The 16956-nt window shown below is 44.9% G+C and overlaps 1 protein-coding gene across 22 annotated transcripts in view; it reads right to left on the minus strand.

Moving 5' to 3' along the window:
• Window positions 1-16956, minus strand: part of LOC123517546 (NGFI-A-binding protein homolog) — a 418417-nt gene that overhangs the window by 222955 nt on the left and 178506 nt on the right. Inside the window, exon 1 of one of the 22 annotated variants that reach the window (XM_045277738.1) lies at window positions 10417-10959. The exons of the other annotated variants lie outside the window; for them this stretch is intronic. Within the exon in view, the coding sequence (XP_045133673.1) occupies window positions 10417-10441 (25 nt within the window). The 5' untranslated portion in view covers window positions 10442-10959. Of the gene's footprint in view, window positions 1-10416; window positions 10960-16956 lie in introns of those variants that run through there. 22 annotated transcript variants of the gene reach the window in all.

The following is a 16956-nucleotide window of genomic DNA, read 5'->3' on the forward strand; positions in this document are numbered from 1 at the left end:
AAATAAGGTGAAAGAAAACAATAAATGAAGCAGAAGACAAGGACTAACCCAACTAAAGAGATAAGACTGAAGAATGAAGATGGAGGGCAGCGAATTGAGAGAGTAATTTTGGGAATGAGAGTGATGCTGATAATGATGACGATGATGATGATGATGATAATGATGAGAATGATGATGACAATAGCGATAATGATGATGATGATGATGACCAAGACGAGACGAGGCCAGGTCATGAACTGGTAGATTATTTGCAGCTGCTCCCGCTTCTCCTCCCTACCCTAACCCCCTTCAAAAAAAAAAAAAAAAAAAAAAAAAAAAAACCATGGAACAAAAAATGTGATCCCCTCAAAAGGTTTGGTCAATTATTTAACAGGTTTGGTCACCAACCTCTAACCTCTCCTCTCTTTCTTGCTCCTCCATCTCCTCCTTCAAATTTTCCTCCTTCTGTTCCTATCCCTGTTTCTACTCATCCTCCCTTCTCCTCCCGTTCCTCCTCCTTCTCCTCACACTAGTCAATCAGGTTCACACAAATCAGGCATTTAATAACGATCATCACCACACAAGTCAGTAGCATTTTGGGCCGCGGAATACCACCCAGCCCTCAGGACGACCCACGACCAGGGCATTCAGGTGAGGCGAGGCGGGTGAGAGGGCAGACGCAGCGTGTGGGATGTGAGAAGGCCAGGAGGGAGAGGGGAGAAGAGATGGGAGGAAGGAGGAATACGAGTAGTGGGCGGGAAGGGAGGAGTTTGGTCTTGAACAAGTTGAATTGACCTCTGTATTTTCTTTCTCTCTCTCTCTCTCTCTCTCTCTCTCTCTCTCTCTCTCTCTCTCTCTCTCTCTCTCTCTCTCGCCAATCATCTCAGTCAGCGGCGCTGAACGAATCTCGTGCGAGTCACTATAAATTACAGCTTAAAACACACACACACACACACACACACACACACACACACACACACACACACACACACACACACACACACACTGGCCTTTCCCTTGAGTGTGCACCATCATGACCCTGACCTCTGCCATGCGAGGTCACCCTAAAGTCCAGTCTGACCTGTTCCAAGCCCCACTTCGGCATGTATTTGTAATCCTAAATTATGGCTCTCAGTATTTGCATATCACGTAACTCTCTCTCTCTCTCTCTCTCTCTCTCTCTCTCTCTCTCTCTCTCTCTCTCTCTCTAACTTTGGCACCATCCTTAGATTTCTTAATTTCAGTCTTCCTCTTCCTCTCTCTTTTCTTTTGCTTCATCCACACTTCTTCTCATTTCGATCTCGTCTCTCATTCCTTCATGTACAATTTATACATCCGTTCAGTCCATCTCGTTCTGCTTCGCTCACTCCATCATCCATTCCTTACACTTCATCTTATTATTTATCAGTCTATGTCATCTGCTATAATCCTCACCTCGTTCGTTTCCCAGCCTCGAATATCTCTGCTCCTCATCACTAACTCTTTCATTTTCCATTTCCTCTTCCTCTTCGTTCCTCCTCCTCCTCCTCCTTCTCCTCCTCCTCCTCCTCCTCTTGCCCTTCTTTTTAAATCATATACCTTGAGAAGCGTAACGTTTGAAGTCAAGGTCAATGTTACATGATGGATTGGAGTCACTGGCCATCTTTAACCATTCCAATCAAGCCTCTTCAGGACCTATCGGCTAAAGGATGAAGGGTGAGGGTGAAGGGTGAGCGAGAGGGGACGTGTAAGGGGTAACACTAAGGGGTCGCGGGGCGCAGGGGACAGGAAAGGCTTGGGTGTGGTGAGGGAGGGAGAAAATGAGCGGCGGAGCAAGGAGTGGAGGAACTAAACTGATGAATAATCGTTGTGAGTGATGGAGAGGCTCAAAATAGTGGTATGAGAGCCGGCCAGCGTGGAGTAATCGAGGTGGTGGTGGCGAGGATGGTGGAGGTGATGGAGGAGGAGGTGCTGAGGCGATGACTGGCAGAAAAAAGTAATGACGAGATTATAGTTGGCCAAAATCGTCCAAATTAAAAGTGGTGGGGAAAAAGCAAGCAAGATGATGTATTTACAGTGAAATTCATATTCAGTTAACAGGTAAAAACAAGGGAACAACTACAGCAGATGCTCGGCGGCTGTGAAGAACAAAGAAGAGCCGTCTCATTTGTGAAGAAGTGTAAGACAAACAGAGTGGGAACGCTAACGGCTTAAACTAGTGGTTAGGCAAGGTTGGTGGAGGAACATAGCGGATTGTGGTGATAGTAGTGGTACGAACAGCGGCAGTAGTGTTGGTAGGCAAGGAAGGACTGGCGCGAGACCACAGACAAGCTTCGGGGTAGCGTGGCAGCGTGTGACAGGAGAGAGATGGCACTCCATTAGCCCTGACGCGGTCCTCACAGCGCGCCGCCCCATAACCCGGCCACTGGCGATGAGATACGAGACGGAGGGACGTGGTCAACATTTCACGGGACACGATCTGTTCACGCAGCTCGCCTCCGACCTCGTAACTCCCACCTCGAACTTTGCACAAAAAAGAAAAAGATAAAAACGGACGTTGGAAGGGGAACAGAGTAGAGGGGAGAGGATGAGAGAGTGAGAGAGGGAGAGAGGGGAGAGAGGTGGAGCGGGAAGGGAAACAAGGGCACGAGAGGAGGGGGAGGGAAACAAATGAAATACGAGGCTGAGTTTTGCGGGTGGACCAACACAAATGAGGCTCGGGACACACGCGTAATGACACTAACTCAAGGCCGGACACCATGAGCGAGACACGCCCGCTGATGTAAATGGCGATGACTCTTTGCTGCGGTGACTCGCGTGGAGGACTCGGCTGTCAGTCAAATTTTGCGTCCAATTGGCCGGTTAAACACACACACACACACACACACACACACACACACACACACACACACACACACACACACATTCTCTGCTTCCCGGAAACTTTTCTTTCTATGCACTCTTGTTTACAATCTCCGTGACGCTTCACTTCAGTCCAGCCGCCGCGTGTCTCAAAGCATTCAGGAGGAGCTTGGGGAAGAAGAACAAAGCTTGCCAATGTCTTCATAGCTACATGGGCGCGCCGTGGTGGGTATACCTCAGGGCACAGTCGTAAGGAAGCTGGAGAATCATTTTACACGCAGATAAGAGAAGCGCTAATGTCAGAGCATCGGCGGCCCTCCATGCATTTAAAGCCAATTATTCGTCATTATACCCATTGCCTGAGAGCATCTGCGAGTTCCGATATAATTCGAGAAAAAGTTCAATCATATCTCTCAGAACCCGATATTAGCCCGCCGTCCATTCTCAGTGCAAGTGGTGGGGAGAAAGCGGGAGGGGAGCAGAGTAGTAACCGGATAGGCCCAAATCTACACGCGAATCGGAATGTAATCAGTTATTTCCCTGCCAAAAATTCAATACAAGGTGCCGTTCCCAACTCACAGCCAGAGAGATAAAACAGAGAGAACCAAACACTCTTCCTTGCACCATCACTCTGACTCTTTCTAAACCACCCTTCGTGCATAACTACCTTGCTCTTCACCCCATCAAATCCCGGCCAGAGACATAAAACAGGACTCAAACACTCTTCCTTGCACCCTCACTCCACCCAGATTCACCCTCCTATACCTTTCTCTAGCACACTTTCGTGCATAACCACCTTACTCTTCACTCCACCAACTCCAAACCAAGAGACAAAACTGAGACCGAAACACTCTTCCTTGCATCCTCACTCTACCCAGCTTCACCCTCCTATCCCCCTTTCTGACCCTTTTCGTGCATAACTCCCTTGCTTTTCACCCCACCACGACCTGGCGCCTCACACACCAAGGCTACCAGCGAGGTGAATTAATTTTTCGCTCCTTATCCTGCCTGTGAGACCTCCCGCTGGTCCCCGCCGCTGCGCACGCCCGCGGGAGGACCCTTGGGACACGCTCCAATAGGTTTCCTTGATAAAAGCTAACTGGGAACAAATTGTCGTAAGGATGCAAACCTTTGGGTCTCTTGAGCATGCAAAGATGGTAGTGATCACGGATTTTGGTTAGTCCTCGAAGCTCCCGGGTATTTGTTGAGAGAGAGAGAGAGAGAGAGAGAGAGAGAGAGAGAGAGAGAGAGAGAGAGAGAGAGAGAGAGAGAGAGAGAGAGTGTTGTAATTTCTCTCTCTCTCTCTCTCTGAGCGCGACAGTTCACGCCTGCCTCCACAAGTAACTCGACACCGTTAAATCTAAACCTTCAGAGAGAGAGAGAGAGAGAGAGAGAGAGAGAGAGAGAGAGAGAGAAAAAAAATCCCTCATTAACTGAGCAACAATAGGGTGGAGTGTTACTCTCTCTCTCTCTCTCTCTCTCTCTCTCTCTCTCTCTCTCTCTCTCTCTCTAATGCTCCACTCCTCTCCCTCTTCCCGTTCCTCCAATTCCTCCCCCACCCCCTCTTCCCTCATGACTCACGACACCACTCCTCATGTTACATCCCCCTCTACTCTCTTCCTCCTCCTCCTCCTCCTCCTCCTCCTCCCTCATCCAGAACACAAGCATCGTAGTGCGCTCATTATTATTATTATTATTATTATTATTATTATTATTATCTTTGTTAATATTGTCATCATTATTATTATTTTCAATGTCGTCATTATAACTATTGACATCGATAATTTTTCTGTTGCTGTAGTACACACTTGTATATCATGTTCGATGTTCTTGTTCTTACAATTTGAGTATGTAAATATAATTGACTCCTTTTTTTTTTCCTATTCTTGTTTTATCTTGCACAATGATAATACTAGCTAGACCTGCAGTCGCCTACATTCTCCTTTTTTTTTTTTTCTTCTTCTTCCACCTTCTGTTCTTCTATTAAACGCAAACGTGTAGCTTGTCAAGACTTTTCATCTTTACTGTCAGCCTGCTCATGTCGTCGGCTAGGTAATGAGAGAGTGGGGAAACACACACACACACACACACACACACACACACACACACACACACACACACACACACACACACACACACACACATTATAACCTCTCAGCTATAACCTCACTTCCTTTACTACACAAACACAAGCACACACACACACACACACACACACACACACACACACACACACACACATACACACGAAGCCCACGTCCACGCCACAGGTAAAGATGAGAACACACACAAACTCCAAGTAACCTATCTTCTCCCTTCTTCCCATTCCTACCTTCCCTCCATCTCCACTTATTCCTATTTATCCCTTATTCTTAGCCATCTCTATTCCACCAGCATCCTTCCTAATACTCCTCCATGTTACTTTACCCCCAGAACCCTTTCCATTCCTCCCTCCTTCCCTCCAGTCTCTCCTTCCCTCCATTCCCTACCTCGCTCCCACCCTCCTTCCTTCCCTCTATTATCCTCGATTGGTTGTCTTGACCCAATCATTTCGAAGCTTTCATGTTCGTATCAATAGAGAGATATGTGCACAAAAAAGAAAAGAACCTTCCATTCTCTCTCTCTCTCTCTCTCTCTCTCTCTCTCTCTCTCTCTCTCTCTCTCTCTCTCAAGGTGTGCTTCCCACGGTGTCCGCTTCATTAACATCCTTCGAGGAGAGAGTTTAGTTCGGTCTTGTGGTTTCCGTGGCAGGAGAGAGAGAGAGAGAGAGAGAAAGAGACTACGTAGCGCTGAGGTAACAGGGCCGCCGCTACACATACCCACCCGCACCGCTCACTTAACACAGTCGCCGCTCCGCAAAAAGTATTACCGCTAGATGTCAGCCTTTTTTTTTTTTTTTTTTTTTTGTATTCTTTCCCAGCTGTCCGAAAGCCTCCAGTAAGATCAGGTCTCTCTAATCTCATTGGCTGGAGGAAGTGATGCTTGTTATTTTCCAGTTATATAAAAGATAGTTAAAGACGGTCAGGAGAAGTAAAGGGAGGTTAATAATGTTCATTCGCGGAGGGTTCACTTGTAATCACATTGAGTTTCGAGGAAGAATAAGAAGAGACGTGATGTTTTAAAAGCTCTGGTTAGTTCAAGTCAAAGCAAGTCCACTAGTTTGATAAGACAGATGTTTGGGTTTCCTAATATAGCAGGTGGTCTGTCTGTGTGTGTGTGTGTGTGTGTGTGTGTGTGTGTGTGTGTGTGTGTGTGTGTGTGTGTGCACACACACACACACACACACACACACACACACACACACACACACACACACACACACACACAGTAATCCAGTTCTGAACCACCTCATCAGTTCACATTCCTCGGTGAATTTATAAACTCTTCATCTTATATTAACAAACCCCGAAAGACCTCATTTCGCCACATATCCTAAGTACAAACACTTCCCACACACACACACACACACACACACACACACACACACACACACACACACACACACACACACCTAAGATACTCTCAATGAAACCTGACGGAGAGGGACCTGACATTACCTTTTACCCCTCCTTCCTCCTCCTCCTCCGCCTCTTATTCCTCTACAAAATGACCACTTTCTTAAGGCACTGGCCCGCCCCTCACACCTCAGCAACCACGAAAACCACACCTCCGCCACACCCAGGTCATCTCCTTCCCCGCTATCCCTCTACCGCATCAGAGAGAGAGAGAGAGAGAGAGAGAGAGAGAGAGAGATGCAGATGACGGTGTGCATTGCTTTGCCTTTTTGTAGTACCACCACCACCACCACCACCACAGTCCTCGCAAGATTTTTCCTCCCCCTCGTCCCTTTCTCATCGCTTTTCGTGTTGTGTATTCCCTTCCTCTCCCTTCCACCCTCCTTCCTTGCCTTTCTCCCTCTCCCTCTCTTTGCCTCTCCTCCTCCCTCTCATACGTCTTCTTTTCCTTCATGCAGCCTTCTCTTACCCACAGACATCTTTGTAGCATCCTCTTTCTCCTCCTCCCCAAGTGTCCCGGTGACCAATCATAGTTTTTTTCAAGGCGCTTAGAGTCGCCTCATGAGAACCTAAGTAGCTACTGACCCTTTATGAGGTGTTATGTGCCTTGCGCCCTCCCTTTATGGACTCCCTGGCTCCCTTTATACTCTCTCTCTCTCTCTCTCTCTCTCTCTCTCTCTCTCTCTCTCTCTCTCTCTCTCTCTTATTGTTACCCCATGGTGGTGGGGTTCGAGGAGGAGGAGGAGGAGGAAGAGGAGAGGAGGAGGACATAGTGGTAGTGGTGGTTTTCTCGTCTCCCTCCTATCTTTTCTCTCCTCCTCCTCTCCCCTTTCCTCCCACCCCTTCTCTCCCCAACGTACACTCCTGTCGTTTTACACCTGTTTCGTCCCTCCCCCGCGTGCCTTTTATCTCTCTCCACCTTTTCCTTCTTTCTTCGCTCCCTCCCCCTTCTTCTCTTGTTCCTTCTTCCCCTCTGCCCCTCCGTCTCACCCCAAAGACCATGCATTCTTCTCTCTCTCTCTCTCTCTCTCTCTCTCTCTCTCTCTCTCTCTCTCTCTCTCTCTCTCTCTCTCTCTCTCTCTCTTTACCCGCCATCAGTCTACCTTCCACATTTGGCCATCGCCGTCCATAATTTTCCACACTGAAGACTCACAGGCATTCAGGTGACTCAATTCCTGTGTCGAAACTTGCGATGACAACCATGAAAAACAAACCTTGCCTCCTTTGCATCCTCGTCCTCCTCATTAACCCAGCCAAGCAAGAATAGCGGAGCAGGTGGATTAAAGGTATGGGATTTTTAGTGAAGGTGACGAGGTACAGGTGAGTAGAGAAGGCAGGTAGATAGGTAGGGGGGGGGTCAGTTGTGTGTTTTGTTTCTAAGGTGTGTTGAGGACGAGGGGACGAACAACAGGTGGCTCTGTTTGGGTGTGGGAGGGGAACTGTTGTGTCGGGTGAAGTGTCTTGAGATTTAGGTGATGGAGACATGTGAGAGAATTGGGGGGAGAGAGATGAGGGTAAAGGGGGTTGAAGTGGGCAGGACGTAGCAGTTAGACAGGTGGATATAAGGCTATATAAGGTGCAAGAGAAGCTGTTCCTAATTAGAGTGAGGAACGAGGTGGGTTGAAAAGTTGACACCGTAGCAGCAGAGTGAGAACAAGTGAGTGAGAGAGAGTGATGGAGGACTCCTAGGACTTAGAGAGAGAGAGAGAGAGAGAGAGAGAGAGAGAGAGAGAGAGAGAGAGAGAGAGAGAGAGAGAGAGAGAGAGAGAGAGAGAGAGAGAGAGAGAGAGAGAGAGAGAGAGAGAGAGAGAGAGAGAGAGAGAGAGAGAGAGAGAGAGAGAGAGAGTCTGTGATGTTTTGTCCCATGTTTTTTTTTTATTTTCCTCCTTCCTTCCTTCCTTCCTTCCTTTCTTGTGGCGTTGTTTCTTTACATTCTCTCTCCATTTTTGCTTCATGTATGTTTCTCTCGTTCCTTTCATCTCTTTCTAGAAAACTTTTCACTGTCCTCTTATTCTCATCGTCTTCGTCCTTTCTTCACTCCCTCCCCCTTGTTTCACCCTTCCTTTCTTCCTATATTTCTTCCTTCCTTCCTTCCTTCCTCTCAATTTAAAAAAAAGGGAAAACTGGGCACTGCGCCAACTTCCCCCTTTCCCCTCTCTGTCCTCTCCTCTCTCTTCCCCTCCTCATCGCTTAGGGTACACTTCATTTTTATTTTTTCTCCACGCCAACATGTCTGATCTCCCTCCCCTCACTTCCCCTCACCCTTCACCCCTTCACTCGTCCCTCTCTCGTGAGCCAAAACAAGTACCACTCAGAAGCGTGCCACGAGGGTAACTGAAAGCGTGAAAGTGCCACTGTCATATTGGGGGCGGAGAGCATGGTGGTGGGTTGGGGGTGGGGAGATGGTGTGGGAGTGAAGGAGGGGGCGGAGTGTGTACCATAATCACCACCCCATCAGTGCCAAAGGAGTACTAAGCGAGGGTGGTGATGGTGTTGATGAGAAATAGCCATGAGGAAGAGAAGGGTGCCTAGTAAGAGGAGGAAGAAGAGGAAGAAGAAGAAGAGTTGGTTAAGTAATGATGTCAAACGTAAATATTTCAAACAATATACGTACCTTACCTACTCTCTCTCTCTCTCTCTCTCTCTCTCTCTCTCTCTCTCTCTCTCTCTCCACACCATTCACTCCCTAGCCCACATCTCCCCATTCTAACACATGCTCGAGGACACCAGGGCTTTGACACCGCCTGGGGGGTGACGAGGGTACGGAGCGGTGACGAGGGAAGAGAGGAAGAGAAGAGAGCAATGTACAGAGGTTCAAAGCGAGGTGGGGATGTGTTAAGGTGCATTGAATGAGAGAGAGAGAGAGAGAGAGAGAGAGAGAGAGAGAGAGAGAGAGAGAGAGAGAGAGAGAGAGAGAGAGAGAGAGAGAGAGAGAGAGAGAGAGAGAGGCTACAACTGACACCCAGGCGGACATTAGAACGTGGGACATAAGAAAATGAAGAAGAGGCGACATGTAGTTCTTCCTCAAGCGAAGAAAAAAATAGTAACAAGAGTAATAAAAGTTCCCACTAGTAGCACCCACCTATTCTTAAAAGAATGGGAAAAAAAATAAAACTGGACCACCACTACCTTCTTTTCTTCTTTTTTCCGGCAGACAAGGTGAACATTCAGATACAATTACAAACGTCCAATTTTCATTATTATCACATTCGCTGAAATCAATTTGTGTCGTAGCACGAACACTGCTTTTTCCTCTTTTTGTCTCAGCTTCTCTGGCGTGCGAAAATCCCCTCTGCAAACAGTGTCGGCAGGAACCACCTCGCGGCGCCGAATCAGGTCAAATTTGGGATGATAATGTGAGCATGAGAATACAAAGGTGGTGATCTGAAGGCTCCCGTGGATGTCAGAAGGTGGGTGGCCGGTAGGATGTAGCTTTGGTAAGTGAGTTAAGAAGTGGTGCGAGGAGGAAGAGAAAAAGGAGGAGCAGGAGGAGATTCATGTGACAGAAGACAGGAAGAGAGAGAACACGTTGCTTTGAAGAAGTACCAAGCGGAAGATAAGCTCGTAGTACAGCTGGTGAGAAAAAAAAGGAGGCCATTATAAGGTGGTAGTTAGGGGAGGGAAAGGATGTGCGAACTGGACGAATGAGCGGGTTGGCGATTGCAGGATGATGAGCCGCCAATTTTTCCTTCATTGTTGAGCTGTGACATTGACCACACTCCATCATTAACTGGAACTCCCGTGTGTGTGTGTGTGTGTGTGTGTGTGTGTGTGTGTGTGTGTGTGTGTGTGTGTGTGTGTGTGTGTGTGTGTGTTTGGTGCTCTAAAAAGAAGAGGGAAATACATCTCTCTGCATGACACTCTTGGAAAATATGTGGAGGCAAAAATTATCACCTGCTTGCTTACTCTGCCAATTCCACACACACACACACACACACACACACACACACACACACACACACACACACACACACACACACACGCAGCTTTGAAAACGACCAATTACGTGAACTAATAACGGAAAACAAACAGAAAATCGGGGAGACAATATAGGCGTGATACACACCAGCTACATTCTTACCTTGGCGTTTGCGGTGAAGCCCCATAGAAAGGATGCAGCCTCGAGGCAACGCACTTCACTAAAAATAAGACACAAAGCGCACGCCACTAAAGATGCACCGTAATTCAGGACACTGGAGCACAACGGACGCAGAACACGCACACTAACACAGGGAGGAACACAATAAAAACCTCACGATTCACACAGATGACTGAACCCTCTTCTCTTCCTACTACTTCGCCTCCTGCTCCTACTACTGCTCCTCCTCCTCTTCCCACTCCTCCCAAAACCACAACCACAACCAGCACCTCCGCACTATGCACCGGCAAACTGGAAACGCAACTTCTTGAGCCAGGTAAGAAGGCCGGACAGTCCTCAAAGCCCGCAGGGAGAACCACCACATAAATTACACTTTTAAGCAGCGCCGCGTCCATCGCTGCCTCGCAAAACGTTCCCCAGAAAGCGACGAAACTTTCAATTACGAGACAAACGAGGCTGAAGTCGACCTATTAAGCAGGAAAAAAAAAAAAAAATCAAAAGTACCTGGGTGAAAATTGGGACACGTACATTATAAAAACAAAAGAACATGGGAAAGTGAGGCAAGATGCAAGAAGTTATATCAGCCCTATGCACATGGCAGTCTCAGTAAAAAATGTACCTAACTATTTCTACCCATCATCCTTATCCAGACATACACACACACAGGAAGACACACACACACACACACACACACACACACACACACACACACACACACGCACACACACCCTATATGAGGCAATAAAACGTTTCCCACCACGGTTCCTGAGGAGTATAGTGCCTCGCGAACGTGTCCCAAGCATTATGAACCAAGTGTTATCATTAGCCTGAGCTCAATTACTAACGCGCAACGGGACAGACAGGGCACCACTAGTATTCTGCCGCTACTCCACCTCCATTCGTTATGTTTTTTTCTTCCTTATCTTTTTATCGCCTCATTAAAATCGTATCGCGAATCAGTAGTGGGTATTGCGTGTTTTTTTTTTTTCCAAGGGGAAGGAGGTAAAGAACAGGAAAGATGCAGTATTATTTAGGAGCGGTGGAGTAATTTAGTGGAGCATATTTTCCTTTTGGTGATATTGATTCTTTTATAATTGTGCTCGTTGTTGTTTTGATCTTTGGTGGTAGTGGTGGTGGTGGTGGTGGTGGTGGTGGTGGTGGTGGTGGTGGTGGTGGTGGTGATGGTGGTAATACGAATTATCAGTATTATTTATACTGTTATTATTACTATTATTATTATTATTATTATTATTATTATTATTATTATTATTATTATTATTATTATTATTATTATTATTATTATTATTATTATTATTATCATTATTATTATTATCATTATTATAAGTAGTAGCAGTAGTAAAAGTATTAACTGTAATAGTAGATCTTACTGTTAATGCTCTTTGTGACGGTGATCGCGGTGGTAGTGAAGGAACATTTGTTGATATTTGTACTACTACAACTACTACTACTACTACATCTACAAAAACTACTACTACTACTGCTTCTACTACTACTACTACCACCACCACCACCACCACCACTACTACTACACCACTTTTTACTACTACCACCACTACCACTACTAATGGTACTACTACTACAAACACTACTACTACTAAAAAAATAATAGTAATACTAATACTAAACTAATAATACTAATAATATAATAATAATAATAATAATAGTATAATAGTAAAAATGATGATGATAATAATAATAATAATAATAATAATAATAATAATAATAATAATAATAATAATAATAACAATAATAATAATAACAATAATAATGATAAAAACAATAATAACAAGAGAAATAATAATAGTAAGAATAACAATAATAACAACAATAATGAAATCAATAACAATAGTAATACAAATAAAAAGTGAAAATAGTAAGAATATGAATGAAAATAATAACAACAGTAAAAACAAGAGCAACTTTCACAGCAACAACAGCTACCACGACCACTACCAGTAATACCATGACTTTCATAGTCACTTGTTCCGTCTCTCCTAGAAACACTGCATTCTTCGCGAGGCCAAACTCGCTATGAATTTCGCCCTTGTGATGCTATATTTAAACCCAAGCAGGAAGGGAAAAAAATAGAGGAAAAATAAGAAAAACCTGTAGAACGTAACACACTGATCTGGTTTGATCACGTTTCCTTACAGGAGGCCTTAAAAACACCCAAGGTTTTCCTGGTAAAATTCTGCAAAATCAAGTAACCTGTGGATATAAAAGTTGCACACACACACACACACACACACACACACACACACACACACACACACACACACACACACACACACACACACACACACACACACACACACACACACACACACACATACACACACACCGGTTAGCCCCAAGTAAGCTACCAACACGTTCTTGCTCCTCAAAAAAAGAAATAGAAAGGAAAAAAAATCCTAACTGATGCTCCATCTCCCACTCATATGAGACACCGACAAAAAAGAGAGAGAAACCGGACGTCTCTCAAGAAGAAACGGAATTTACTAATCAATTTCTCAATCTCTGTGATAGAACCCCCTGGGGCGTTACCTGACTACTACTCCTCCTCCTCCTCCTCCTCCTCCTCCTCCTCCTCCTCCTCCTCCTCCTCCTCCTCCTCCTCCTCCTCTTCCTCCTCCTCCTCCTTCTCCTCATTCTTATCGATCTACTCCTATTCCTCTTTATTTTCTCCATGAATGCCTACCGCAACATGAAAATCTACACTTTATGTATTTGTAATTTCTTGTTGGTCATTAACTTCGATCTTTTAATAGCATCCATCAGTTATATATTCTCCATCCCACGCTCTCTCTCTCTCTCTCTCTCTCTCTCTCTCTCTCTCTCTCTCTCTCTGCTTCAGAACAAGAAAGACCATATGTCAGGTTAAAAAAGCAGGAAAATCCATCTATATAGAAACACAACTCACAAAACAGATAAAACAGACTAATAAAATGATAAAAAAAAAAAATGAAGACTGCACCAATTTTTATCCTCCGAGGAAAACCATCATTTGTAATCCTTCGACCAACACCACCACCAACACCACCATCACCACATCCCGTCGTTCTTATCTTACATTATATTTACTCCAAGCATCTCAATCTTTATCCAATCTAAGATCTAACCGCAAGAGAACACACCCAACCAGCGAAGCCAGCCAGCCAGCCAGCCAGTCACTCAACCAGCCTACGTCAACCACCCGCCCGCCTACACGTAACCATTCTCACAGCCCGGGAAGTGAACACAAAGCTAGGAGGGAAGTTGAGAGGAGGGAAGTTGGAAGGAGGGTTAGCGAACACATGACCCAACCCCCCAAGTGACCTGTTGGACCTGTCTCGTGGCTCGTACTAAAACTAGTCCAACTGCTACCGAGTTTTTGTGGCCGGTGCGAACCTTAGTAAGAGCTGGAGAGGGACGGTAGAGGGAGAGGAAAGCAGGAAAAAGGAGCAGGAGGAGGAGGAGGAGGAGGAGGAAGAGATGGATGGAGGGATGAAGTTAATAAGAGAGGGTGGCTGAGGGAGGGAGGGCTGTGTGGGTGGGATGAAAATGAAAGGAGGTAGAGGGGGAGTGGACAGAAGAAAGGGACTAGTGGAGGAGGTACAGAGAGTGATAGTGGAGGAGTTAAGTGTGGAGGGAGTTAAGGATGTAAAGTGAGGAGAGGAGTGAAGGAGTTAATGAGGGAGGGAGTGTCGAAGGGAGAAACTTATGGATATGAGGGGAGAAAAGGAATGAACTAAGTGGGAGGAGGAGTTAAAGGAAAGAAGAGGTGAATAAAGAAGATAAACTAAGACATGACGGTGTGTGAGATGGGATGAAAACGAGTGAACGAGAGAGAGAGAGAGAGAGAGAGAGAGAGAGAGAGAGAGAGAGAGAGAGAAAACACAAGCACAAGCAAAGCCAGGGCAGGGCATGTTGAGGGTTGGGGTACATAGTGGTAAGTCAGCGGGCCACATTCACCACCTTGCACCTTACGACCACTCTCCAATGGGCTGCAATAAATCGGAACCCCCGGCAGCCCTCCTGGACACTAATAACACACACCCCCTTTGTGCTTGAACAACGATATCGCCTCCTTCCTAATAGCTAGATTACTAACTTTATGGCAACCAATTTTCTAGCCTCCCTGCTGACCCTCGCTTCTCCCGGGGTAGTTCATCTCAAGAGTCCTGTGGTGTGAAGGAAGATGTGAAGGATGTGGATAGGATGGCAATGTTCTTGATTCGAGTGCTACTTTTGTGTTTTTTTTTTTGTGTTGTGTTTAAAGCTTATTTGTTTGCTTCTCTATTTTTCTTTTTCCTCTTTTCTATTTGTCTATGTAAGTTTTTATTTGAATCATTCTATTCATCTCCTATGTTTCTATCTCTTTCCTTCGGTTCTCTTCTATATAGCTATGTTATCCACTTCTTTGCTTTTGTGCATTCTTTATAGTCGTCTTTCCTATTTCAAATCCAGCGTTTCTTCCCTCATTTCTTTACATTGTTTCTGATTTTCTTTTTTCAAACGATCCTATGTTGCTTTGCTTTCCTCTTCTTTCATCATTTACTTTTCTCTCGTGTTACATCAGATTCTTTTGTTGTCCCATTTGAAATCAAGTCATCAGTTTTTCTTTTCCCTAATGTTCTTGTGTCTTGCCTAACTTTTTTTTAACCAGTGTGCTTATCTCCTTCGTGATTTCAGTGTTAATATTTCAGCTTTTACGGTTACATTTCTGCAGTCTTCCCTTTTCTTCGTTAAATAATTCTTTCCATTTATTTTACTTCGTTTTGTTTTCTTAATGGTCTGTTGTTCCGTTCTCTGATTTTTGTCTTTCAGTTCTTTAAGTTCATTATTGCCTTTATCTGTATAATTTCTTTGATTTCTTTAACATTTTCAATTGTTAACGTTTTCCCTTCACTGTTCCTAAGTTCTTCTTCTTTTTCTTCTTTTTCTTCTTCTTCTGTTTCTAAGGAATTGAATTCTTTCTTTACGTGATTGTTACTTTTGCAATCCTTTCTCGTAAACTCCTCATCATTCTCCTCCTCTCTCCCTCTCTTCCTCTCTCTCTCTCTCTCCAATACCAATAGTTAAGATCGGTGAAGATAATGATTTGGAGGATAATTTTACACATTTTCTTCTAACACTTTTTCCTCTTATATTTCTGCGTTCCAGTATTTTATTTTCTAAATCCTCCACATTATCCCTCTCTTCCTCTTACCCTTGCCAATACTCCTCCGCACCTCCCCTTTCTCCTTCCTCCACCTCCTCCTCCTCTTTCTCTTCCTTCGCAAGTTAATAGTATCCCAAGGAACAAAAATCAACATTTGTTCTTTATGTAAGTATATGAACCTAACTTATACACTGATGTCCTTTTTGTGTGTGCGTGTGCGTGTATGTGTGTGTGTTTTACAGAGGGTTAATGAAGGGGAACAGGGAATTGTGGGTAAGTGGTGGTGGTGGTTTGGCCTTAATAAAACAGGCTCCTGATTATGACTAAGATGGTGTTAATTTGGTGGTGGTGGTGGTGGTGGTGGTGGTGGTGGTGGTGGCGGCGGTGGTGGAGGTGGAGAGTGTTAATCAAGCGTTTATTTTTTTTCGGATCTAATTTCTAGTTTTCTTGTCTGTGTTTCTCCTTGTGTGTGTGTGTGTGTGTGTGTGTGTGTGTGTGTGTGTGTGTGTGTGTGTGTGTGTGTGTTATTTTTTTTCCTTTGCAAACTGAAAGCAAAAATGATACTTTTCTTTCCTCCTTCCCTCCCTCCACCTCTCCCTTTCTCTTTTTCTCTCTCTCAGACATGATTTGTTATCAACTAATTCTTTCCACCAGAAAACTCTTCCCCTCCTCTTCCTCCTCCCCTTTCCTCCTCCCATTTCTCCTCCTCCACTTACTTTTATGTTCATTGTCTTCCTTTTCTTTCACATATCACTTCTTTCTGTATTTCTTTCTTATTCTACACTTCCCCTCCTTTTTGTTCCTCTCTCTTCAGTCTCCTCTTCCTCCTCCTCTTCCTCTAGTATTGCACAAAGTAAGACATTTTCATGATTCTTATGCCTCTCTCTCTCTCTCTCTCTCTCTCTCTCTCTCTCTCTCTCTCTCTCTCTCTCTGATTTTCCCTCCTTCATTTATCTCTTCTTTTTCCCTTCTGGACTTTCATTTTTTTCCGCTTCTTCCTCCTTCTCAATTTATATCCATCATAAGGCCATTTTCTCTTAACTTCCTTTAATGGCAAACTTAAATTTTTCTGCCGTGAAACAGCAATCCACGAGAGATTGACTTTTTCCCTCCCTCAAGCACAGCTTCCAAATAACATTTTTCCCTCGAGGTGACCATTTTTGTCGCTCTTTTCTTTCATTTTCCTTCCTCGATCCATGCTTCCGGCGCCAGAGAGAGAGAGAGAGAGAGAGAGAGAGAGAGAGAGAGAGAGAGAGATAATGTAAAACGAATCACCACGAGCCAAACAGCGTTTGTAAAGATATCATCACAAAACCAGCCTCTTCTCTACTTTCCTCATCTTCCCTCCCCTCTCCTCTCCT

Source organism: Portunus trituberculatus, chromosome 42 (genome assembly GCF_017591435.1).
Source record: "Portunus trituberculatus isolate SZX2019 chromosome 42, ASM1759143v1, whole genome shotgun sequence".
Lineage (NCBI taxonomy): Eukaryota > Metazoa > Arthropoda > Malacostraca > Decapoda > Portunidae > Portunus > Portunus trituberculatus.